The sequence below is a fragment of the Heterodontus francisci genome, chromosome 4 (genome assembly GCF_036365525.1).
Source record: "Heterodontus francisci isolate sHetFra1 chromosome 4, sHetFra1.hap1, whole genome shotgun sequence".
Classification (NCBI taxonomy): Eukaryota; Metazoa; Chordata; class Chondrichthyes; order Heterodontiformes; family Heterodontidae; genus Heterodontus; species Heterodontus francisci.
The window spans coordinates 154,863,083-154,882,786 of NC_090374.1; the positions used below are offsets into that span (position 1 = coordinate 154,863,083).

The window sequence follows — 19,704 nt, forward strand, 5'->3', positions numbered from 1 at the left end:
TATCAAGATATAAGCCGCTAGACCGAGATACGAAGAAATCTATATGTTTAGAGATTCTATTTGCCTGATATGAAGTGCACACTCTTTTTCTGGAGGGATACACACACAGTTACTTTAATCCAGAGAGTTTAGATGCAGGATAAGTGAGCCATGGAACCCCCTAGTGCATTAAGGGTACTGCTGGTGGAGGTAAGCTTCCCATTGCTCCGCCAGCTAGGGTCACACGATCCATTACATCATGGACTTATAAGGTTAGTTGCAACGATATGTGCGGAATCTCAGCCCTCGGTGACAGACCAATCGCTCCAGCAGTCATTAGTGAGCCATGGTGGCTGATTAATCATCAATAGTATGTTGGAATACTGCAAACCTGCTGGATTTGGCTTGCAGATTACAAATGCTGCGGCAGAGGGGTGCTGCAACAGGGGGGACAGTGCTTCAAAACTTCCATTACCAGGTGTGTTATCTTGGAGCCACCTGCCTACTTCCGCATTCCCTCACAACAAGAAAGATTGTTATTCGTTGGTCAAAGCTTGTTTAACTTTGTAAGAGTTGTCGACAATAAACATTATAGACTAGCTAAACTTACCATTAAACATTTGTACATCCGGGTCCTCCAGGTTGATAGCAATGATTTTCCAGTCCATTTCCCCTTCATCAATAAGAGCCAAAGCTCCCAAGACTTTCACCTGAATAACTTCACCACGAGAACACACCTGGTAGAAATATAAGTGGAATATGCAGCTGTTAAATTTAGGGTATATGCAAATTTAAAGATAATGCTTTGTTATTTCTATCATTCTGAGGATTTTCAGGTGTGACTACAATTGCTGTAAATCTAAGTGCATCATTAGTTCTGTTCAATTATCCAAATTACTAGTTAATAAATCTAAACCACAGTCCATCCTCATACAAAACTGAGTAAAATCACATTGCGGCTTCTGATATAACCAGCAGCTAAATAGAGTGATAAAAGTTTTCTACTCAATTCCTGGGCTCGCTACAAATTACCTAAATATGGGACAAGAAAGGAACATTCTAAACCATCTCAATCTAAGATGAACCACATGCTTTTGATTTCCAAACACAAAGTTAAATTCCAAGACAACTGTTTTTGGTACATTATTGGTACAACATAGCCCACTTTAAAGCATAACTTTTTATCAAGTTAAGCAAAAATTTAACTCAAGTAATATTCCTCTCCATTTTGAGTGTGAATTTAGAAGTTAATTCTCCAATCCATTATCTTTTTAACCTTTAATTATGTCATGCCCCTCTTACTTTTCCCAGCCTCTCTGGCCCTAGATTACCATAGCCCAAACTGTTCTGAGATTTCATTGCTATTGCTCTGAACCATCCCTTAGGAGGTATGAGCCATCTTTCGCTCCACTCAACGTCCCAGCCAAAATCAACAGTTTAGTAATGCTTGAAATTAAACTTACTCGCCAACGTTTTACCTGACATTCCTTCTTAGTTAATTCAGATTCTGTAAAAATCAGGAAGTAATCAGCTTAATTAAATATTTTGATAAAATCTGCAGAACATTTTCCTTTGGTAAAGTAGTTGTTGACAAAAGGACATGCAAGCATGTCAACAAGCAGAATACTTATCACCAACTGTCATAGCTTTGTTGGGAGTTTTCTATAGACCCCCCAATAGCAACAGAGACATGGAGGAACAGATTGGGAGGCAGATTTTGGAAAGGTGCAGAAGTAACAGGGTTGTTGTCATGGGTGACTTCAACTTCCCTAATATTGATTGGAACCTCCTTAGTGCAAATAGTTTGGATGGAGCAGTTTTTGTCAGGTGTGTCCAGGAAGGTTTCCTGACTCAATATGTAGATAGGCCAACTAGAGGGGAGACTATGTTGGACTTGGTGCTTGGCAACGAACCAGGCCAGGTGGCAGATCTATCGGTGGGAGAGCATTTCGGTGATAGTGATCACAACTCCCTGACCTTTACTATAGTCATGGAGAGGGACAGGAGCAGACGGGATGGGAAAATATTTAATTGGGGGAGGGGGAATTACAATGCTATTAGGCAGGAACTGGGGAGCATAAATTGGGAACAGATGTTCTCAGGGAAATGCATGACAGAAATGTGGAGGTTGTTTAGGGAGCACTTGCTGCGACTGCTGGATAGGTTTGTCCCGATGAGGCAGGGAAGGGATGGTAGGGTGAAGGAACCTTGGATGACGAGATGTGGAACAGCTAGTCTAGAGGAAGAAGGAAGCTTACTTAAGGTTGAGGAAGCAAGGGCTCTAGAGGGTTACAAGGTAGCCAGGAAGGAACTGAAGAATGGACTTAGGAGAGCTAGAAGGGGACATGAAAAAGTCTTGGCGGGTAGGATTAAGGAAAATCCCAAGGCGTTCTACACTTAAGTGAGGAACAAGAGGATGGCCAGAGTGAGGGTAGGGCCGATCAGGGATAGTGGAACTTGTGCCTGGAGTCGGAGGAGGTAGGGGAGGTCCTAAATGAATACTTTGCTTCAGTATTTACTAGGGAGAGGGACCTGGTCGTTTGTGAGGACAGCGTGGAACAGGCTGATATGCTCGAACAGGTTGAGGTTAAGAGGGAGGATGTGCTGGAAATTATGAATGATATGAGGACACTGGAGTAGTGTCAGATGATTGGAGGGTGGCAAATGTTGTTCCCTTGTTCAAGAAAGGGAATAGGGATAACCCTGGGAATTATAGACCAGTCAGTCTTATGTTGGTAGTGGGCAAATTATTGGAGAGGATTCTGAGAGACAGGATTTATGATTATTTGGAAAAGCATGATTTGGGCAAATTATTGGAGAGGATTCTGAGAGACAGGATTTATGATTATTTGGAAAAGCATGGTTTGATTAGACAGTCAGCATGGCTTTGTCAGGGGCAGGTCATGCCTCACAAGCCTTATTGAATTCTTTGAAGATGTGACAAAACACATTGATGAAGGAAGAGCAGTGGATGTGGTGTATATGGATTTTAGCAAGGCGTTTGATAAGGTTCCCCATGGTAGGCTCATTCAGAAAGTAAGGAGGCATGGGATTCAGGGAAAGTTGGCTGTCTGGATACAAAATTGGCTGGCCCATAGAAGTCAGAGGGTGGTAGTAGATGGAAAGTATTCAGCATGGAGCTCGGTGACCAGTGGTGTTCCACAAGGATCTGTTCTGGGACCTCTGCTCTTTGTGATTTTTATAAATGACTTGGATGAGGAAGTGGAAGGCTGGGTTAGCAAGTTTGCCGATGACACGAAGGTTGCTGGAGTTGTGGATAGTGTGGAAGGCTGTTGTAGGTTGCAACGGGACATTGACAGGATGCAGAGCTGGGCTGAGAAGTGGCAGATGGAGTTCAACCTGGAAAAGTGTGAAGTGATTCATTTTGGAAGGTCGCATTTGAATGCGGAATACAGGCTTAAAGACAGGATTCTTGGTAGTGTGGAGGAACAGAGGGATCTTGGGGTCCATGTCCATAGATCGCTCAAAGTTGCCACCCAAGTTGATAGGGTTGTTAAGAAGGCGTATGGTGTGTTGGCTTTCATTAACAGGGGGATTGAGTTTAAGAGCCGCGAGGTTATGCTGCAGCTCTATAAAGCCCTGGTTCGACCACACTTGGAATATTGTGTTCAGTTCTGGTCGCCTCATTATAGGAAGGATGTGGAAGCTTTAGCGAGGGTGCAGAGGAGATTTACCAGGATGCTGCCTGGACTGGAGGGCATGTCCTACGAAGAAAGATTGAGGGAGCTAGGGCTTTTCTCATTGGAGCAAAGAAGGATGAGAGGTGACTTGATAGAGGGGTACAAGATGATGAGAGGCATAGAGAGAGTGGATAGCCAGAGACTTTTTCCCAGGGTGGAAAGGGCTATCACCAGGGGGCATAATTTTAAGGTGATTGGAGGAAGGTTTCGGGGAGATGTCAGAGGTAGGTTCTTTACACAGAGAGTGGTGGGTGCGTGGAATGCACTGCCAGTGGTGGTAGTAGAAGCATATACATTAGGGGCATTTAAGCGACTCTTGGATAGGTACATGGATGATAGTAGAATGAAGGGTAGGTAGTTAGTTTAGAGTAGGTTAAAGGTTCGGCACAACATCGTGGGCTGAAGGGCCTGTACTGTGCTGTACTGTTCTATGTTCTCACATATACCTACCCTGTTTCTGAATTGTTGCAGGCAGCGTGACAACTTTGCTTCAGATATTTTGGTATCAGCAGTAGCTCAGTGGGAGCAATCTCCACTTTGTGTCAGAAGGTTGTGAATTCAAGCCCCACTTCAGAGACTTGAGCACATAATCCAGGCTGACACCTGTCTAGATCTGAGGGAGTGCTGCACTGTCAAAGGTGTCAACTTTCATATGAGAAGTTAAGCCAAGACCCCATCTGCCCTCTCAGGGGGCATAAAAGTGCCATGGCTCTATTTAGAAGGGTAGGGGGAGTTCTGGCCAAGATTTATCCCTCAACCAACATCACCAAAAGTAGATTATTTGGTCATTATCACATTGTTGTTTGTGTGAAAATTTGGCTGCTGTTTCCTAGAACAGTGACTACTTTTAAAAAGTAAGTGATTGGAGATGACCTGAAATTGCAAAAGGCACTATATCCATGCAAGTCTTTACCAGCACAGAAATTGCACAGACCATCATAAACACAAACCTTTTAGAGGGCTTTGCAAAAGAGGATTTCATCAATCACAAGCAGCTTAATGATGCAGCCTCTACTTTGAGAGAAGTTCTTGAAATAGTCAAAGTGTGATTGTGGTTTATAGGAAAGTATAACATAAGGGATAATAACATTGGAGCTGATTTTACTGAATTAGATGCCTGGCATGGAGCTATTCCCGTCAATGCAAATCAAGAAATTACGATGCACAATTTTCTATTCAATTTTTTTTTAAAGGATAGGAAATCACAGGAATACACTCAGTAAGTTTTGGAGATGGGTTTTTGCAGGGGATTCTGTGCCAGGAGCATGGTTCTGCAAAATCAGGCTTAAGTATAACTTTCACTTGGCAGACCATTTGTTGAAAAAAAACACCTCTGTGGCAGCAAATTGCCAAAAAAGTAACACATAAGCTACAGAGTATCCTTCATTCAAACATATTCGACAAACAAGAGGATTCACCAGCTATCTTGAGCACTGAAAAGGAGAATTATTAAAAATAACCCACCTTTAACAAATATCTGGTATTTAACGAATAATCAGAACACAATAGCGTACCACAAAAATAAAAATGTTACTTTGTCATTGCTTTTGGGAATTTTGAAACTTCCCACAAGGTAATAAATATGGCTTTTGATGGAACATGTGATGGAACTCAAACATGCAGCACCACGGTGTGAAAGATGGAGTGGGGGGGTTATGGAATTATGTCCATGCCTGCCACATTGCTACTTTCCTGAACTCGGCTCATGACACCAGGAACGGTTATCAATAGACAGCTCTTATGCATCTCCCAAAAGAGACTCAACTCTCGACAAGGAGTGCGTGGCCCAAGGAGAAGATAACGAGGGAACGAAAGGAGGTATGACTCAAAGAACATCGAACAAAGAATAGTACAACACAGGAACAGGCCATTCGGCCCTCCAAGCCTGCGCCGATCTTGATGCCTGCCTAAACTAAAACCTTCTGCACTTCCGGGGACCGTATCCCTCTATTCTCATCTTATTTATGTATTTGTCAAGATGCCTCTTAAACGTCGCTATCGTACCTGCTTCCACCACCTCCCCCGGCAGCAGGTTCCAGGCACTCACCGCCCTCTGTGTAAAGAACTTGCCTCGCACATCCCCTCTAAACGTTGCCCCTCTCACCTTAAACCTATGTCCCCTAGTAACTGACTCTTGCACCCTGGGAAAAAGCTTCTGACGATCCACTCTGTCTGTGCCGCTCATAACTTTGTAAACCTCTATCATGTCGCCCCTCCACCTCTGTCGTTCCAGTGAAAACAATCCGAGTTTATCCAACCTCTCCTCATAGCTAATGCCCTCCAGACCAGGCAACATCCTGGTAAACCTCTTCTGTACCCTCTCCAAAGCCTCCACGTCCTTCTGGTAGTGTGGTGACCAGAATTGCACGCAATATTCTAAGTATGGCCCAACAGAAGTTCTGTACAGCTGCAGCAGGACTTACCAATTTTTATACTCTATGCCCCGACCGATGAAGGCAAGCATGCCGTGTGCCTTCTTGACTACTTTATCCACCTGCGTTGCCACTTTCAGTGACCTGTGGACCTGCACGCCCAGATCTCTCTGCCTGTCAATACTCCTAAGGGTTCTGCCATTTACTGTATACATCCCACCTGATTAGACCTTCCAAAATGCATTACCTCACATTTGTCCGGATTAAACTCCATCTGCCATTTCTCCGCCCAAGTCTCCAACCGTTCTATATCCTGCTGTATCCTCTGACAATCCTCATCGCTATCCGCAACTCCACCAACCTTTGTGTCGTCTGCAAACTTACTAATCAGACCAGCTACATTTTCCTCCAAATCATTTATATATACTACAAACAGCAAAGGTCACAGCACTGATCCCTGTGGAACACCATTAGTCACAGCCCTCCATTCAGAAAAGCACCCTTCCACTGCTACCCTCTGTCTTCTATGACCGAGCCAGTTCTGTATCCATCTTGTCAGCTCACCTCTGATCCCGGGTGATTTCACCTTTTGTACCAGTCTGCCATGAGGGACCTTGTCAAAGGCTTTACTGAAGTCCATTTAGATAACATCCACTGCCCTTCCTTCATCAATCATCTTCGTCACTTCCTCAAAAAACTCAAGTTAGTGAGACACGACCTCCCCTTCACAAAACCATGCTGCCTCTCGCTAATAAGTTCGTTTGTTTCCAAATGGGAGTAAATCCTGTCCCGAAGAATCCTCTCTAATAAATTCCCTACCACTGACGTAAGGCTCACCGGCCTATAATTTCCTGGATTACTCTTGCTACCCTTCTTAAACAAAGGAACAACATTGGCTTTTCTCCAGTCCTCTGGGACCTCACCTGTAGCCAATGAGGATGCAAAGATTTCTGTCAAGGCCCCAGCAATTTCTTCCCTTGCCTCCCTCAGTATTCTGGGGTAGATCCCATCAGGCCCTGGGGACTAATCTACCTTAATGCTTTGCAAGACGCCCAACACCTCCTCCTTTTTGATAACGACATGACCGAGACTATCTGCACTCCCTTCCCTAGGCTCATCATCCATCAAGCCCTTCTCTTTGGTGAATACTGATGCAAAGTACTCATTTAGTACCTCGCCCATTTCCTCTGGCTCCACACAAAGAATCCCTCCTCTGTCCTTAAGTGGGCCAACCCTTTCCCTAGTTACCCTCTTGCTCTTTATATACGTATAAAAAGCCTTGGGAATTTCCTTAATCCTGTTTGCCAATAACTTTTCATGACCCCTTTTAGCCCTCCTGACTCCTTGCTTAACTTCCTTCCTACTGTCTTTATATTCCTCAAGGGCTTCGTCTGTTCCTAGCTTTCCAGCCCTTACGAATGCTTCCTTTTTCCTTTTGATGAGGCTCACAACATCCCGCGTTATCCAAGGGTCCCGAAACATGTCAAACTTATCCTTCTTCCTCACAGGAACATGCTGATCCTGGATTCTAATCGACTGACGTTTGAAAGACTCCCACATGTCAGATATTGATATACCCTCAAACAGCCGCCCCCAATCTAAATTCTTCAGTTCCTGCCTAATATTGTTATAATTAGCCTTCCCCCAATTTAGCACCTTCACCCGAGGACTACTCTTATCCTTATCCACAAGTATCTTAAAACTTATGGAATTATGGTCACTGTTCCCGAAATGCTCCCCTACTGAAACTTAGACCACCTGGCTGGGCTCATTCCCCAATACCAGGTCCAGAATGGCCCCATCCCTAGTTGGACTATCTACATATTGTTTCAAGAAGCCCTCCTGGATGCTCCTTACAAATTCTGCCCCATCCAAGCCCCTAGCACTAAGTGAGTCCCAGTCAATATAGGGGAAGTTAAAATCACCCACCACGACAACCCTGTTACCTTTACATCTTTCCAAAATCTGTCTACATATCTGCTCCTCTACCTCCCTGGCTGTTGGGAAGCCTGTAGTAAACCCCCAACATCGTGACTGCACCCTTCCTATTCCTGAGCTCTACCCATATTGCCTTGCTGCATGACCCCTCCGAGGTGTCCTCCCGCAGTACAGCTGTGATATTCTCCTTAACCAGTAATGCAACTCCCCCACCCCTTTTACATCCCCCTCTATCCCGCCTGAAGCTTCTAAATCCTGGAACATTTAGCTGCCAATCCTGGCCTTCCCTCAACCAAGTCTCTGTAATAGCAACAACATTATAGTTCCAAGTACTAATCCAAGCTCTAAGTTCATCTGCCTTACCTGTTATACTTCTCGCATTGAAACAAATGCACTTCAGACCACCAGTCCCGCTGTGCTCAGCAACATCTCCCTACCTGCTCTTCCTCTTAGTCTTCCTGGTCTTATTTACTAGTTCCCCCTCATTTATTTCACCTGCTGTCCTACTGCTCTGGTTCCCAGCCCTCTGCCACACTAGTTTAAACCCTCCCGAGTGACGCTAGCAAACCTCGCAGCAAGGATATTTGTGCCCCTCCAGTTTAGATGCAACCCGTCCTTCTTGTACAGGTCCCACCTGTCCCTGAAGAGATCCCAATGATCCAGATATCTGAAACCCTCCCTTCTACACCAGCTGTTCAGCCACGTGTTTAGCTGCACTATCTTCCTATTTCTAGCCTCACTGGCACGTAGTACAGGGAGTAATCCCGAGATTACAACCCTAGAGGTCCTGTCTTTTAACTTTCTACCTAACTCCCTAAACTCCCCCTGCAGGACCTCGTCACTCTTCCTGCCTATGTCGTTGGTACCGATGTGTACCACAACCTCTGGCTGTTCACCCTCCCCCTTCAGAATGCCCCCTGTCCGTTCAGAGACATCCTTGACCCTGGCACCAGGGAGGCAACATACCATCCTGGAGTCTCTTTCACGTCCACAGAAGCGCCTATCTGTGCCCCTGACTATAGAGTCCCCTATAACTATTGCTCTTCTGCGCTTTGTTCCTCCCTGAACAACAGTGCCAGCCGTGGTGCCACTGCTCTGGCTGCTGCTGTTGTTTTCCCCTGATAGGCCATCCCCCCCAGTAGTATCCAAAACGGTATACTTGTTAGAGAGGGGGATAGCCACAGGGGATTCCTGCACTGACTGCCTGCCCCTTCTAGCAGTCACCCATCTATCTGCCTGCACCTTGGGTGTAACCACTTCCCTAAAACTCCTGTCTATGATGCTTTCCGCCACCTGCATGCTCCTAAGCGCATCCAGTTGCCGCTCCAACCGATCCATGTGTTCTGTGAGGAGCTGCAACTGGGTACACTTCCTGCAGATGTAGTCATCCGGAATGCTGGAAGCGTTATAAACCCATTTAAAAAAACAATCTTTTTTACTTGTTCTTCATTTTGCAGTGAGTTTTGCAATTGGAGATATTAGACAGAATTATCCTCTATTGAATATTATTCAGGTAAATATAACTGCTCCTTCACAAACCCTAATTGCGAGGTTGTAAATTAGGATTTGAGTTAAGGCTTTTTCTCCAATGACTGAACAACAGCAATGGAAATATACAACATGGTTTTGTTTGACTAATCCATTTTCTGATTGGTGGCAGGCTTCCTTTTGCCGTGCATGATGTAAGGTAATGATGATTTGACAACAACATTACTGTGTCTGTTTCTTTCAAAGCCTAGCTTTGACACTAACACTCCCCATGTCTAGTTCACCCTCTCCTCAATGTCTGACTCGAATATCCCTAAAATTGACCCTTTAACCCTTACTTTGTGGCTTTTAATGTTGATTTCAACTAAGTTCTCACTATATCCCTGTATTTTTTATTCCCTTTCTACATAAAGAGCATATCTCTAATTGGACTCATCTTCAAAATATTTAACTTCTAAGAGCAAAGACTTGAAAGATTTATAAGGCGCCTTTCATGACCTTAGGATGTCCCAAAGCGTTTTACAACTAAGGAAGGACTCTTGAAGTGTAGTCACGGTTATAATGTAGGAAACATGGCAGCCAATGTCTGCACAGCAAGGTCCCCACAAAAAGCAATGGGATAAATAACCAGATCTGTTTTAGTGATGTTGGCTGAAAGATAAATATAGTTCAGGATACCAGGGAGAATTTCTCAGTTCTTCTTCGACATAGTGCTATGGAATCTTTACGTCAGCCTGAGAGGGCAGACAAAGCCTTGGTTTAACGCTTCATCGGAAAGACGCCACATGCAACAGTGCAGCACTCCCTCAGTACTGCACTAAAATGTGCTGTTGTCTCTAGAGTGGAACCTGAACCCACAACTCAGATGAAATAGCCACCACTGAGCCATGGTTAACTTCTAGCTAACTTATTAGTGAAATTTCCTGGTCATTTATCACCTGGCTGTGCATTAACATCCATTGGAATACCAGTCCAGCATGATTCCTGGAAATTAGTTTGGTTAAGTAACAAAATGCTCGAAAAACTAACCCTTGATCCAATGTCACAAACATCAATTGGATCATTATCACCACCACAGTTTGTACAGGGATCCTTGTGACAGGGATCTTCCCAAGTCTGCTGAAGCAAAAGAAAATCTCAATGTTAATGATTTAAATCAAATAAGGATGACTCTTCCAATGGCCATACTGCACATCCCAGTGTAGCTGTAAACAAAATATTAGAGTTTTAGTTCAAATGGAAGAACAGACAGATTCATGAAACACAAAACATCACTGAAAATCCCAGGATCCCATTTAATAAAATTGGTCATGAAATATCCTTCATATTTTAACATTTTGTTTTCACATCCTAACTTCAACAATTTAATTTTTTTATTGCTTCATTTTTACTTTCTCAATCTGCTTTTATAAATATTTATGTAAATGTCTGACATTTCAGTAGGATGTGACAATGTTTCTGATGGATCCACAGAGCATGGAAACAGGTCCGATTTACTTGGTAAACTGCCTCTAGTCTGCAAGAAATGGGAAAAATCTGATGTGAGTGCAGGGCACAAAGCAGGTCAATTCAAATTGCACATAACTGAAAAGCAACTAATCCATAAATGTTTAAACACTTATCAAATACACATGACTCCACCGTCACACAAAAAAAATCCTATTGCAAAAACAAAAGGAAACAACCATGTCCCTCAAAAAAAGTGAAAAAGCCTTTGAAGTGTAGGGTGCCACAGGTTATGAGGAAAAGGAAGGAAAGTGGAGTTGAGGCTAAGATCAGATCAGCCATGATCTTAATGAATGGCGGAGCAGGCTCAAGAGGCCTTAGGGCCTTCTCCTGCTCCTTTTTCTTGTTATGTTCTTCCCATCAAATCCTATCCTGTTCCCTTCCGTCTTTATCCCCTCCCACCATTCCCTTCCCTCCTATCTCCTATCTCCTCCCATGATATATTTATAGGATCGCTAAATGGTCCCTTTGCTCTGTAAAATACCTCTTCCGTCTTACCAGCTTCAGTGGTGAAGCCTAAATCCAGTCAACCGTTGTAAAAAAAATCTATCAGTTTTCCTATTCCAAACTAGTTGAGAGGAATGTTGCCAGTATTTCAGCACCATTGTTGGGTGCACTTCAGAGTGGGCTCAAGAATACTGGGCCCTCTGGAAAAATATAAGTTAGATCCTGTGCTCCAGGGCCAGTGTGCCCAGGATATTTCTATCAGTACTTAATTACATTGGAAGGTCACTCATTTTTGCCAGGATGCCTATCGCCAGCTGTAACACTACCATGGCTACGAGGGAAGGGCAGATAGTTGGCCCTCTGTGACTTACCTGATGACCCCTCAGATACAGTCCACCACCCATAAAACTTATGTCAGGAGTGTGAAGCAGTGGTCTCTAGTTACCTGGTTGGATGCTGAGGCAACAACACTCAAGAAACTCAACATCATTCAGGAAGCCTCTGTCACAGGATTCAAAATTCACCTCCTTAGTCACCAGTGCATTGTGCTACCACTAAATATTGGAAGTACTGTAAACCGTGAGGTGGATAGTGCTAAGCTTCAAGAGGACATAGACAGGCTGGTGGAATAGGTGGACAAGTGGCAAATGAAATTTAACGCAGAGAAATGTGAAGTGATACATTTTGGTAGAAAAAATGAGGAAAGGCAATATAAAATAAAAGAATACAATTCTAAAGGGGGTGCAGGAGCAGAGGGATCTGGGGGTATATGTGCACAAAACACTGAAGGTGGCAGGGCAGGTTAAGAAAGTGGTTAAAGCATATGGGATCCTGGGTTTTATGAATAGGGACATAGAATACAAAAGCAACAAAATGATGATGAATCTGTATAAAACACTGGCTCGGCCTCAGCTGGAGTATTGTGTCCAGTTTTGGACATCACACTTTAGGAAAGTTGTGAAGGCATTAGAGAGAGTGCAGAAAAGATTCACAAAAATGGTTTCAGGGATGAGGAACTTCAGTTACGTGGACAGATTGGAGAAACTGGGACAGTTCTCCTTGGAGAAGAGAAGATTAAGAGGAGATTTGATAGAGATGTTCAAAATCATGAGGGGTCTGGACAGAGTAAATAGGGAGAAACTGTTCCCATTGGCAGAAGGATTGAGAGGTTGTTCCCGATGACTCAGAAGTCCAGAACTAGGGGTCACAATCTCAAGATATGGGGTATGCCATTTAGAAGAGAGAAGAGGAGAAATTTCTTCACTCAGAGGGTGGTGAACCTGTGGAATTCTCTACCACAGAAGGCAGTGGAGGCCAAGTCATTAAATATATTCAAGAAGGAGATAGATATATTTCTTAATGCCAAAGGGATCAAGGGATTTGAGGAGAAAGTGGGAACAGGGTACTGAATTAGACGATCAGCCATGATCTTTTTTGAATGGCGGAGCAGGCCCAATGGACTGAATGGCCTACTCCTGCTCCTATTTTCTATGTTTCTAGAAAGAGAGGACACTGATTTAAGGTGACTGGCAAAAGAAACAACAGGAACAGTAGGACATTTATTTTACGTAATGAGTGGTTAGGATCTGGAATGCACTGCCAGACAGTGTGGTGGAGACACATTCAATCGAGGCCTTCAAAGGAATTGGATAATTATCTGAAGAGAAAAAAATTTGTAGGGCTACGGGGGAAAGGTGGGGGAGTGGGACTAGGTGAGCTGCTCTTGCAGAGAGCTGGCATGGACATGACAGGCATAAAGGTCTCTTTCTCTGATGTAACCATTCTATGAAGTATAATCTACAAAATGCACTGCAGCAACGCACCAAACTTACTTCAACAGCATATTCTTCTTCTGCAGCATCTAGTGCCAAGAAGGTCAACAGCATCAATGTCGTAGGAATATCTTCACCTTCAAGCTTCCCTCCAACTCTCATATCATCCTGGCTAGGGATGTATATCACAGTTCCTTCATTGTCACTAGGGCAATAACCTTGAATTCCTTACCACATACCAGCATGAAAATGCCTGCAGCACAAGGACTGCAGCAGCTCCAAGGAAATGGTCCATCACCATCCTCTCAGAGCAATTTGGGATGGGCGATAAATATGACCTTGCCAGCATTGGCCACATTCTGAGAACAAATTAAACATAAATTTGATAGACGATAGGACTGAGGAACAGAATATGCTCCCTATCTTTGGACTCACTGCATAACACTCCTTCCAATGTAATATTTTGAAACAAATGTAAATTGAAGAGAAAGGTCAGTCACCCTCATACTTACATTCTCTGCACATACTCTGCAATTCTAAGAGCCCCTCACTCACCATTGCGTGCCGTTAATATTCTTCCTATCTCTCCATTTCCTATATTTCGCCTGTCCCCAATCCTGCTGCTAAGCTTCCTTTTATTGATACTATTCCTCTCAATGTTGCTATAACAGCAGAGTGATCTTGGATCCACAGTACCAGTAACAGCACCCTATTTCCTTTTCCGATGGTCAGGAAAGCCTTGCTCTTTGTATTCACTGATGCTCTAAGAACAAGACCAATAAGAAGCAGTAGCAGCATTATCAAGGCAAAATTAAGGCATGGATACAGAACCAAAAATAGTGTCTAATCAACTAAGCAGTGAAAATATTCCAATGGTAAACTGTGTAAAGACACGAGAAGGAATGAGAGAGAGAGAGAGAGGAGAGAGACAGAGAGAGAAATACTCTGGAAGGAATGTGAAGAGAGTTACGGCGGCTTGAGTTAGTTAGTGGGCGACAGAGTAACCCCAGTGAAAGCATAGCCAATATGGAGGAACATAATGTTGTGATGGAGGAACATAATCCAGGGCTGGGTACGAAATTGCAAAAACTCTCTCAATTAATTCCAAAATTCAATGAGGAAGATGTGGAAGCGTTCTTTGTGTCATTTGAGAAACTGGCAAGGCAGCTAAAATGGCCAGCTGAGACCTGGTCTCTTTTATTACAAAGCAAACTAACTGGAAAAACCCATGAGGTTTATTCCTTGTTGCCAGATAAGAGTTCATCCCACCAATTATGAACTGACCATTATGAACAGAAATGCTATCCTTGGGGCATATGAATTAGTACCCAAAGCCTATCGCCAAAAGTTTAGAACCCTCAAAAAGCAAGCCAATCAAACTTATCTGAAGTTTGAAAGAAGCAAGCAGCTGGCTTTTGACCAGTGGCTGAGGGCTTTAAAAATACAACTCAGCTATGAGACTCTCAGAGAAGTAATCCTGTCAGAGGAATTTAAAAACTCTCTCCCATTCGCAATAAAAACCCATGTAGAGAAGCAGTGGGTTCAGGGAGCCCGGCAAGCAGTCGTTCTTGCCGAAGAATTTGCTTGAATTTAAAAGCCGGTTTCCCAGGGGCGAACCTTTCCTGATCACCCCCACAAATCCGAAACGGACAAAAGGTGGGAAGGTGATAGAAGCCCAGGCAGTCCTGGAAGAGAAAGGAAAGCAGGAGACACAGGGGGTCTTCCTCCAGTCAAAAAGGAAGGTGCTGTGAACAAGAGTGACCCGGAGACCTATGCCCTTCCCATGTAATAAAGCAGGGCATTTAAAAGCTGACTGCTGGAAACTAAAGGGGAAACCAGGAGGGTTAATCAGGGCACACCTGCTAAGTGCAGATGGGACCCTGATGGAAAACACAGAACAAGCTGTGGCTTTGACTGCAGTAACAGTGCAAACCAGGAAGTTTACTACGGCCAGTGCAGGAGAAGTTAATAGGATTCCTGAAGGTTATCAGGGTTTTGTATTTGAAGGGAAAGTAACCCCACATCCCTCAAGTGGGGCAAGCAAGTCCATAGTGATTCTCAGGGACACAGGGGCCACCAGATCCCTTTTACCGGGAAAAGGCCTGACCTTTCTCCCAGGGAGTGCAGTGAACACCAAAATGGTGGTGAATGGGAGTGAAGGGCAGTGTATGCCTGTACCTTTACAATAGGTGCTCCTGGAGTGCAACCTAGTTTCAGGACTGGTGACTGTAGGGATTGTCCCTAGTTTGCCTGTGTACGGAATTGACCTGCTCCTGGGTAATGATCTGGCAGGGGTGAAGGTGGCAGTGCCCCCAGTAGTGAAAGAAAGACCGCAGGAGGTCAGAAAGGTGGGTGACATGAGACGGCCTTTTGCAGTTTCCCTGACTGTGTAGTGGGTCAGGCCAGGATCAAACCAGCTCCCCCAAGGAGACTGCATTGGCACTACAGGCAGATGACCATGAGGTCTGCATGTTCGAGAATTTCTTTGGAAAGTTAGGAGACCCTAGGAATGTATTAAATAGATTTTTCCTAGCTGAGGCTCAGCGATCCGACCCAGTATTGCAAGAGTTAGCCCAGGCTGCCCAGTCTGAAAGTGAAGCAGAGGGAATCCCTGACAGCTACCATTTAAAGAATGTGGTCCTGTTGAGGAAATAGAATTCTCCTCACAGACCTGAGGGCAAGGAGTGGACAGTGGTTCACCAGTTAATTTGGCCGCAGAGGTACCGGGGAGAAATATTAAGAAGGGCCCACGAGACTACCGTAGCTGTACATGCCGGTATACGAAAGACCGAAGCCTGCAAAAGACAGCAGCTTGACTGGCCAAAACTCCACAAAGATGTGGTGGAATACTGCTGGAGTTGCCACATGTGCCAGGTTGAAGAGAAACCCCCCAACCTACAGTGAAACCTGTACCCCTAAGTCCTGTATCAGTGTTAGGAGGACCCTCCAGCAGAGGGCTGGTGAACTGTAAGGGACCCCCACCGAGAACAAAAGGGGACAGGCAGGCACACGGCTGGCAAAAGTTTAGAAAGAGAAAGGGAAAAAGTGACCAAGAGGGCAGATTAAAGGATGTCTGGGAAGAATCCTGGATGAAAACACCTACTGTCCGGTCAACCAACCCCAAAAAATGTGAAAGGTTAGACCTCACATCCACCTATGTAAATGCAGACTCTAGAAGCACCCCACCAGAGTTGCTAGCAGCATTTACAGGAACCTGCAGAGACAAAGAGAGACCTCTAGGGGGCACAGAAACCTGAGGGTGATGTCTCACCTAGTCGAAGTGACACAGGATTGTGCAGTGAAGTCTGCACAAATACCTGCAAGTAGGAGAGTCCCAGAGAACAAAGGGGAGAGTAACAAAGACTCCTCTCCCACAGTCAGAGGAAAAGGGAACCACCCATTCCCTGAAGTCAAAAATTTTTGTAAAGCAGTCCTGACACCCAGAAAAAACCAATTTTAACAGACCCCTAGAGCTTTAAGATTGTGAATGAATGGAAATGAATGAGAGAAATGCATGTTTTTCCTTTCTGTATCTTATATTTCTCTCAAACTCTGTAATGACATGCGCCGTTTATCTTCAAATCGCATTTCATTCCCCTGGGTGTGGAGGTGTCAGGGAAACCCCCCCACCTGCCAAGACTGAGGCACACATTATTTCACCACATGAACAATAAAACCTAAAATTGCAAGACCCCGACTGGAAGGACATTCGCATAGTACTAGCAGTGTTAGATCAAAAGGGACCCAGTTGTTGCTTCCCCAATACACAGAAGTCGTCAGACCAGTTTTAGTCACATGACAAGCTGGCTGTTGAGATTTGAACTTCCAGCAAAGGATTCGAACGCAGAAAGCTCCGGGCTCCTGGTTTGAGAAGACCTCCCCTCTCCAGCCTGCTCATCTCTCAGGGAACTGAAACGATTGAAGACACGTAAACTCAGAGAGAGAAAAATCTCCTACGTGAACAAGGTTTACAAATAATACTGGGCCCCAACGAAGCGCAAGACTATATCTTCAATTAAGGACTACAGTGAGCCCAAGAAAGAGTAACAAGATATTGCCTCAAGCTGTTCTACTTATCTTTGCTTCTGCTCTTTTCTGCCCCTATTTGCATCTGTGTATCGTGTGTGCATGCCAGCGTGGGTGTATCGTATATCCGTAGGCATTAATTGTATTAGAGGTTAAGTTTAAGATTTAATAAATTTCATCTTTCTTCTTTAAACCAAAGAAAGCCTGTTTGTGCTCATTTATTTGCCTTTTAATTGGAAAGTTGTGAATAAGGATTCACAAAGGGGGAGCTCAAAACACAGTGTGTTTAAAATTAAACCCTGCTACAATAAGTCCATGTGAAGATAGTAACAGACCCCTAGACACCTTTCTCACCTGGTCGTAACAGTGTGCAGTGTGCACACAAGAGAAAATTACTAATGTAAGGAAAAAAATTGAATCACCATTTTTGCTTTGATCATCTTCATTTCTTAAACATGGTTCACCCTCTGTATAACCTTCAGAAAAGACACAATATCCAGAATGAGGAAATCACTAAATCTCTCAGGAGTTTCATACTCTGGTGTGTTTGACACTGACTGACAATTGTCTGATCTTCCATAGTACCACTTTGCAAAATAAACTACCCAAGCCCCTGAGTTTTCTTTCAATAGGGGAACCCTGCAGGGCTAGACTATAAAGCATATGGAATAATTTTTAAAAATGAAATATCCAAACCATAGTTCTAAAAAGGAGGTAAGCAGGATGAGAGCAACATTTATGAAAGATAAGCTAAGTTCAAAGAACCAAGGAAGATTATAGTGAGGGCAAGACTACCACACACAATTATTTCACACCAGTGGCCACTTAATAATCAGGAGCAGGAAACCTGCAGATTTTCTCCCTTTAGCTGAGGGAAACATGGGCCAATTACAATACAACTAACTCAAAATAGTCCTATGGTCAAACCTGGTCCTTTCCTGTCTGCATGGCTCAGTACCACATCAGCTGCAGCATTTATTCTATGAAGCTCCAAAACAGTAATTACCGAATAAACAACAAAACTAAGTATCTGAAGAGAAATTCTCAAAGTTGCACCATTCTTAACCTGTGGCAATGCTCCATAGTTCCAGATGTATCCCTTGTGAGGAAACATATTCGCTACATAACGCACTTGTCCCTTTTTCATATCATGCTTGATTGGGTTTAGAGGGAGGTTTGTAGCAATCTGGAAAAGATAAGATGTTACAACTACGTAATGAAAAAAGTTCTGGGAATGGAAAAGTATTTTTATGACTTTCCTGTCTGCTTGCTCAGAAGGACATAAAAGATCCCAAGGCACAATTCAAAGAAGAACAGGGAGTTCTCTCTGGCCAGCAAACACCACTGAAAACATTAAATAAAAACAAGAAATGCTGGAACCACTCAGCAGGTCTGGCAGCATCTGTGGAAAGAGAAGCAGAGTTAACGTTTCGGGTCAGTGACCCTTCATCGGAACTGACAAATATTAGAAAAGTCACAGGTTATAAAGCAAGTGAGGTGGGGGTGGGGCAAGAGGTAACAAAGGAGGTCTAGATTGAACCAGGCCGCATAGCTGACCAAAAGGTCACGGAGCAAAGGCAAACAATATGTTAATGGTGTGTTGAAAGACAAAGCATTAGTACAAATTAGGTGTTAATGAACTGAATATTGAACAGCAGCAAGTGCAAACCTGAAAAAAAGTAAACTGAACAAACTTAGATGAAATGAAATAAATGCAAAAAAAAAATTGTAAAAAATGTAAAAAAGAATGTAAAAAGAAAGAAGAAAAAAATCACTAAAAATGAAAGTAAAATGGGGGGCTGTCATGCTCTGAAATTATTGAACTCAATGTTCAGTCCGGCAGGCTGTAGTGTGCCTAATCGGTAGATGAGATGCTGTTCCTCGAGCTTGCATTGATGTTCACTGGAACACTGCAGCAATCCCAGGACAGAGATGTGAGCATGAGAGCAGGGGGGAGTATTGAAATGGCAAGCAACCGGAAGCTCAGGGTCCTGCTTGCGGACTGAGCGGAGATGTTCCGCAAAGCGGTCACCCAGTCTGCGCTTGGTCTCCCCAATGTAGAGGAGACCACACTGTGAGCAGTCTCCTCTACATTGGGGAGACCAAGCACAGACTGGGTGACCGCTTTGCAGAACATCTCCGCTCAGTTCGCAAGCAGGACCCTGAGCTTCCGGTTGTTTGCCATTTCAACACTCCCCCTGCTCTCATGCTCACATCTCTGTCCTGGGATTGCTGCAGTGTTCCAGTGAACATCAATGCAAGCTCGAGGAACAGCATCTCATCTACCGATTAGGCACACTACAGCCTGCCGGACTGAACATTGAGTTCAATAATTTCAGAGCATGACAGCCCCCCATTTTACTTTCATTTTTAGTGATTTTTTTCTTCTTTCTTTTTACATTCTTTTTTACATTTTTTACAATTTTTTTTTGTATTTATTTCATTTCATCTTAGTTTGTTCAGTTTGCTTACTCA

General features: G+C 43.9%; 1 protein-coding gene across 7 annotated transcripts in view; it reads right to left on the bottom strand.

The window, feature by feature from the left end:
• Positions 1–19,704, bottom strand: part of LOC137369340 (inorganic pyrophosphatase-like) — a 76,429-nt gene that overhangs the window by 32,316 nt on the left and 24,409 nt on the right. For 2 of the 7 annotated variants that reach the window (XM_068030402.1, XM_068030401.1), the window contains exons 4-6: positions 18,236–18,415; positions 10,508–10,594; positions 590–716 (exon numbers count right to left, since the gene is read on the bottom strand). In XM_068030402.1, coding sequence (XP_067886503.1) covers positions 590–716; positions 10,508–10,594; positions 18,236–18,415 — 394 coding nt within the window. Of the gene's footprint in view, positions 1–589; positions 717–10,507; positions 10,598–18,235; positions 18,416–19,704 lie in introns of all 7 variants that reach the window. The other 5 variants (XM_068030407.1, XM_068030405.1, XM_068030404.1 and 2 more) reach the window with 4 other exon arrangements.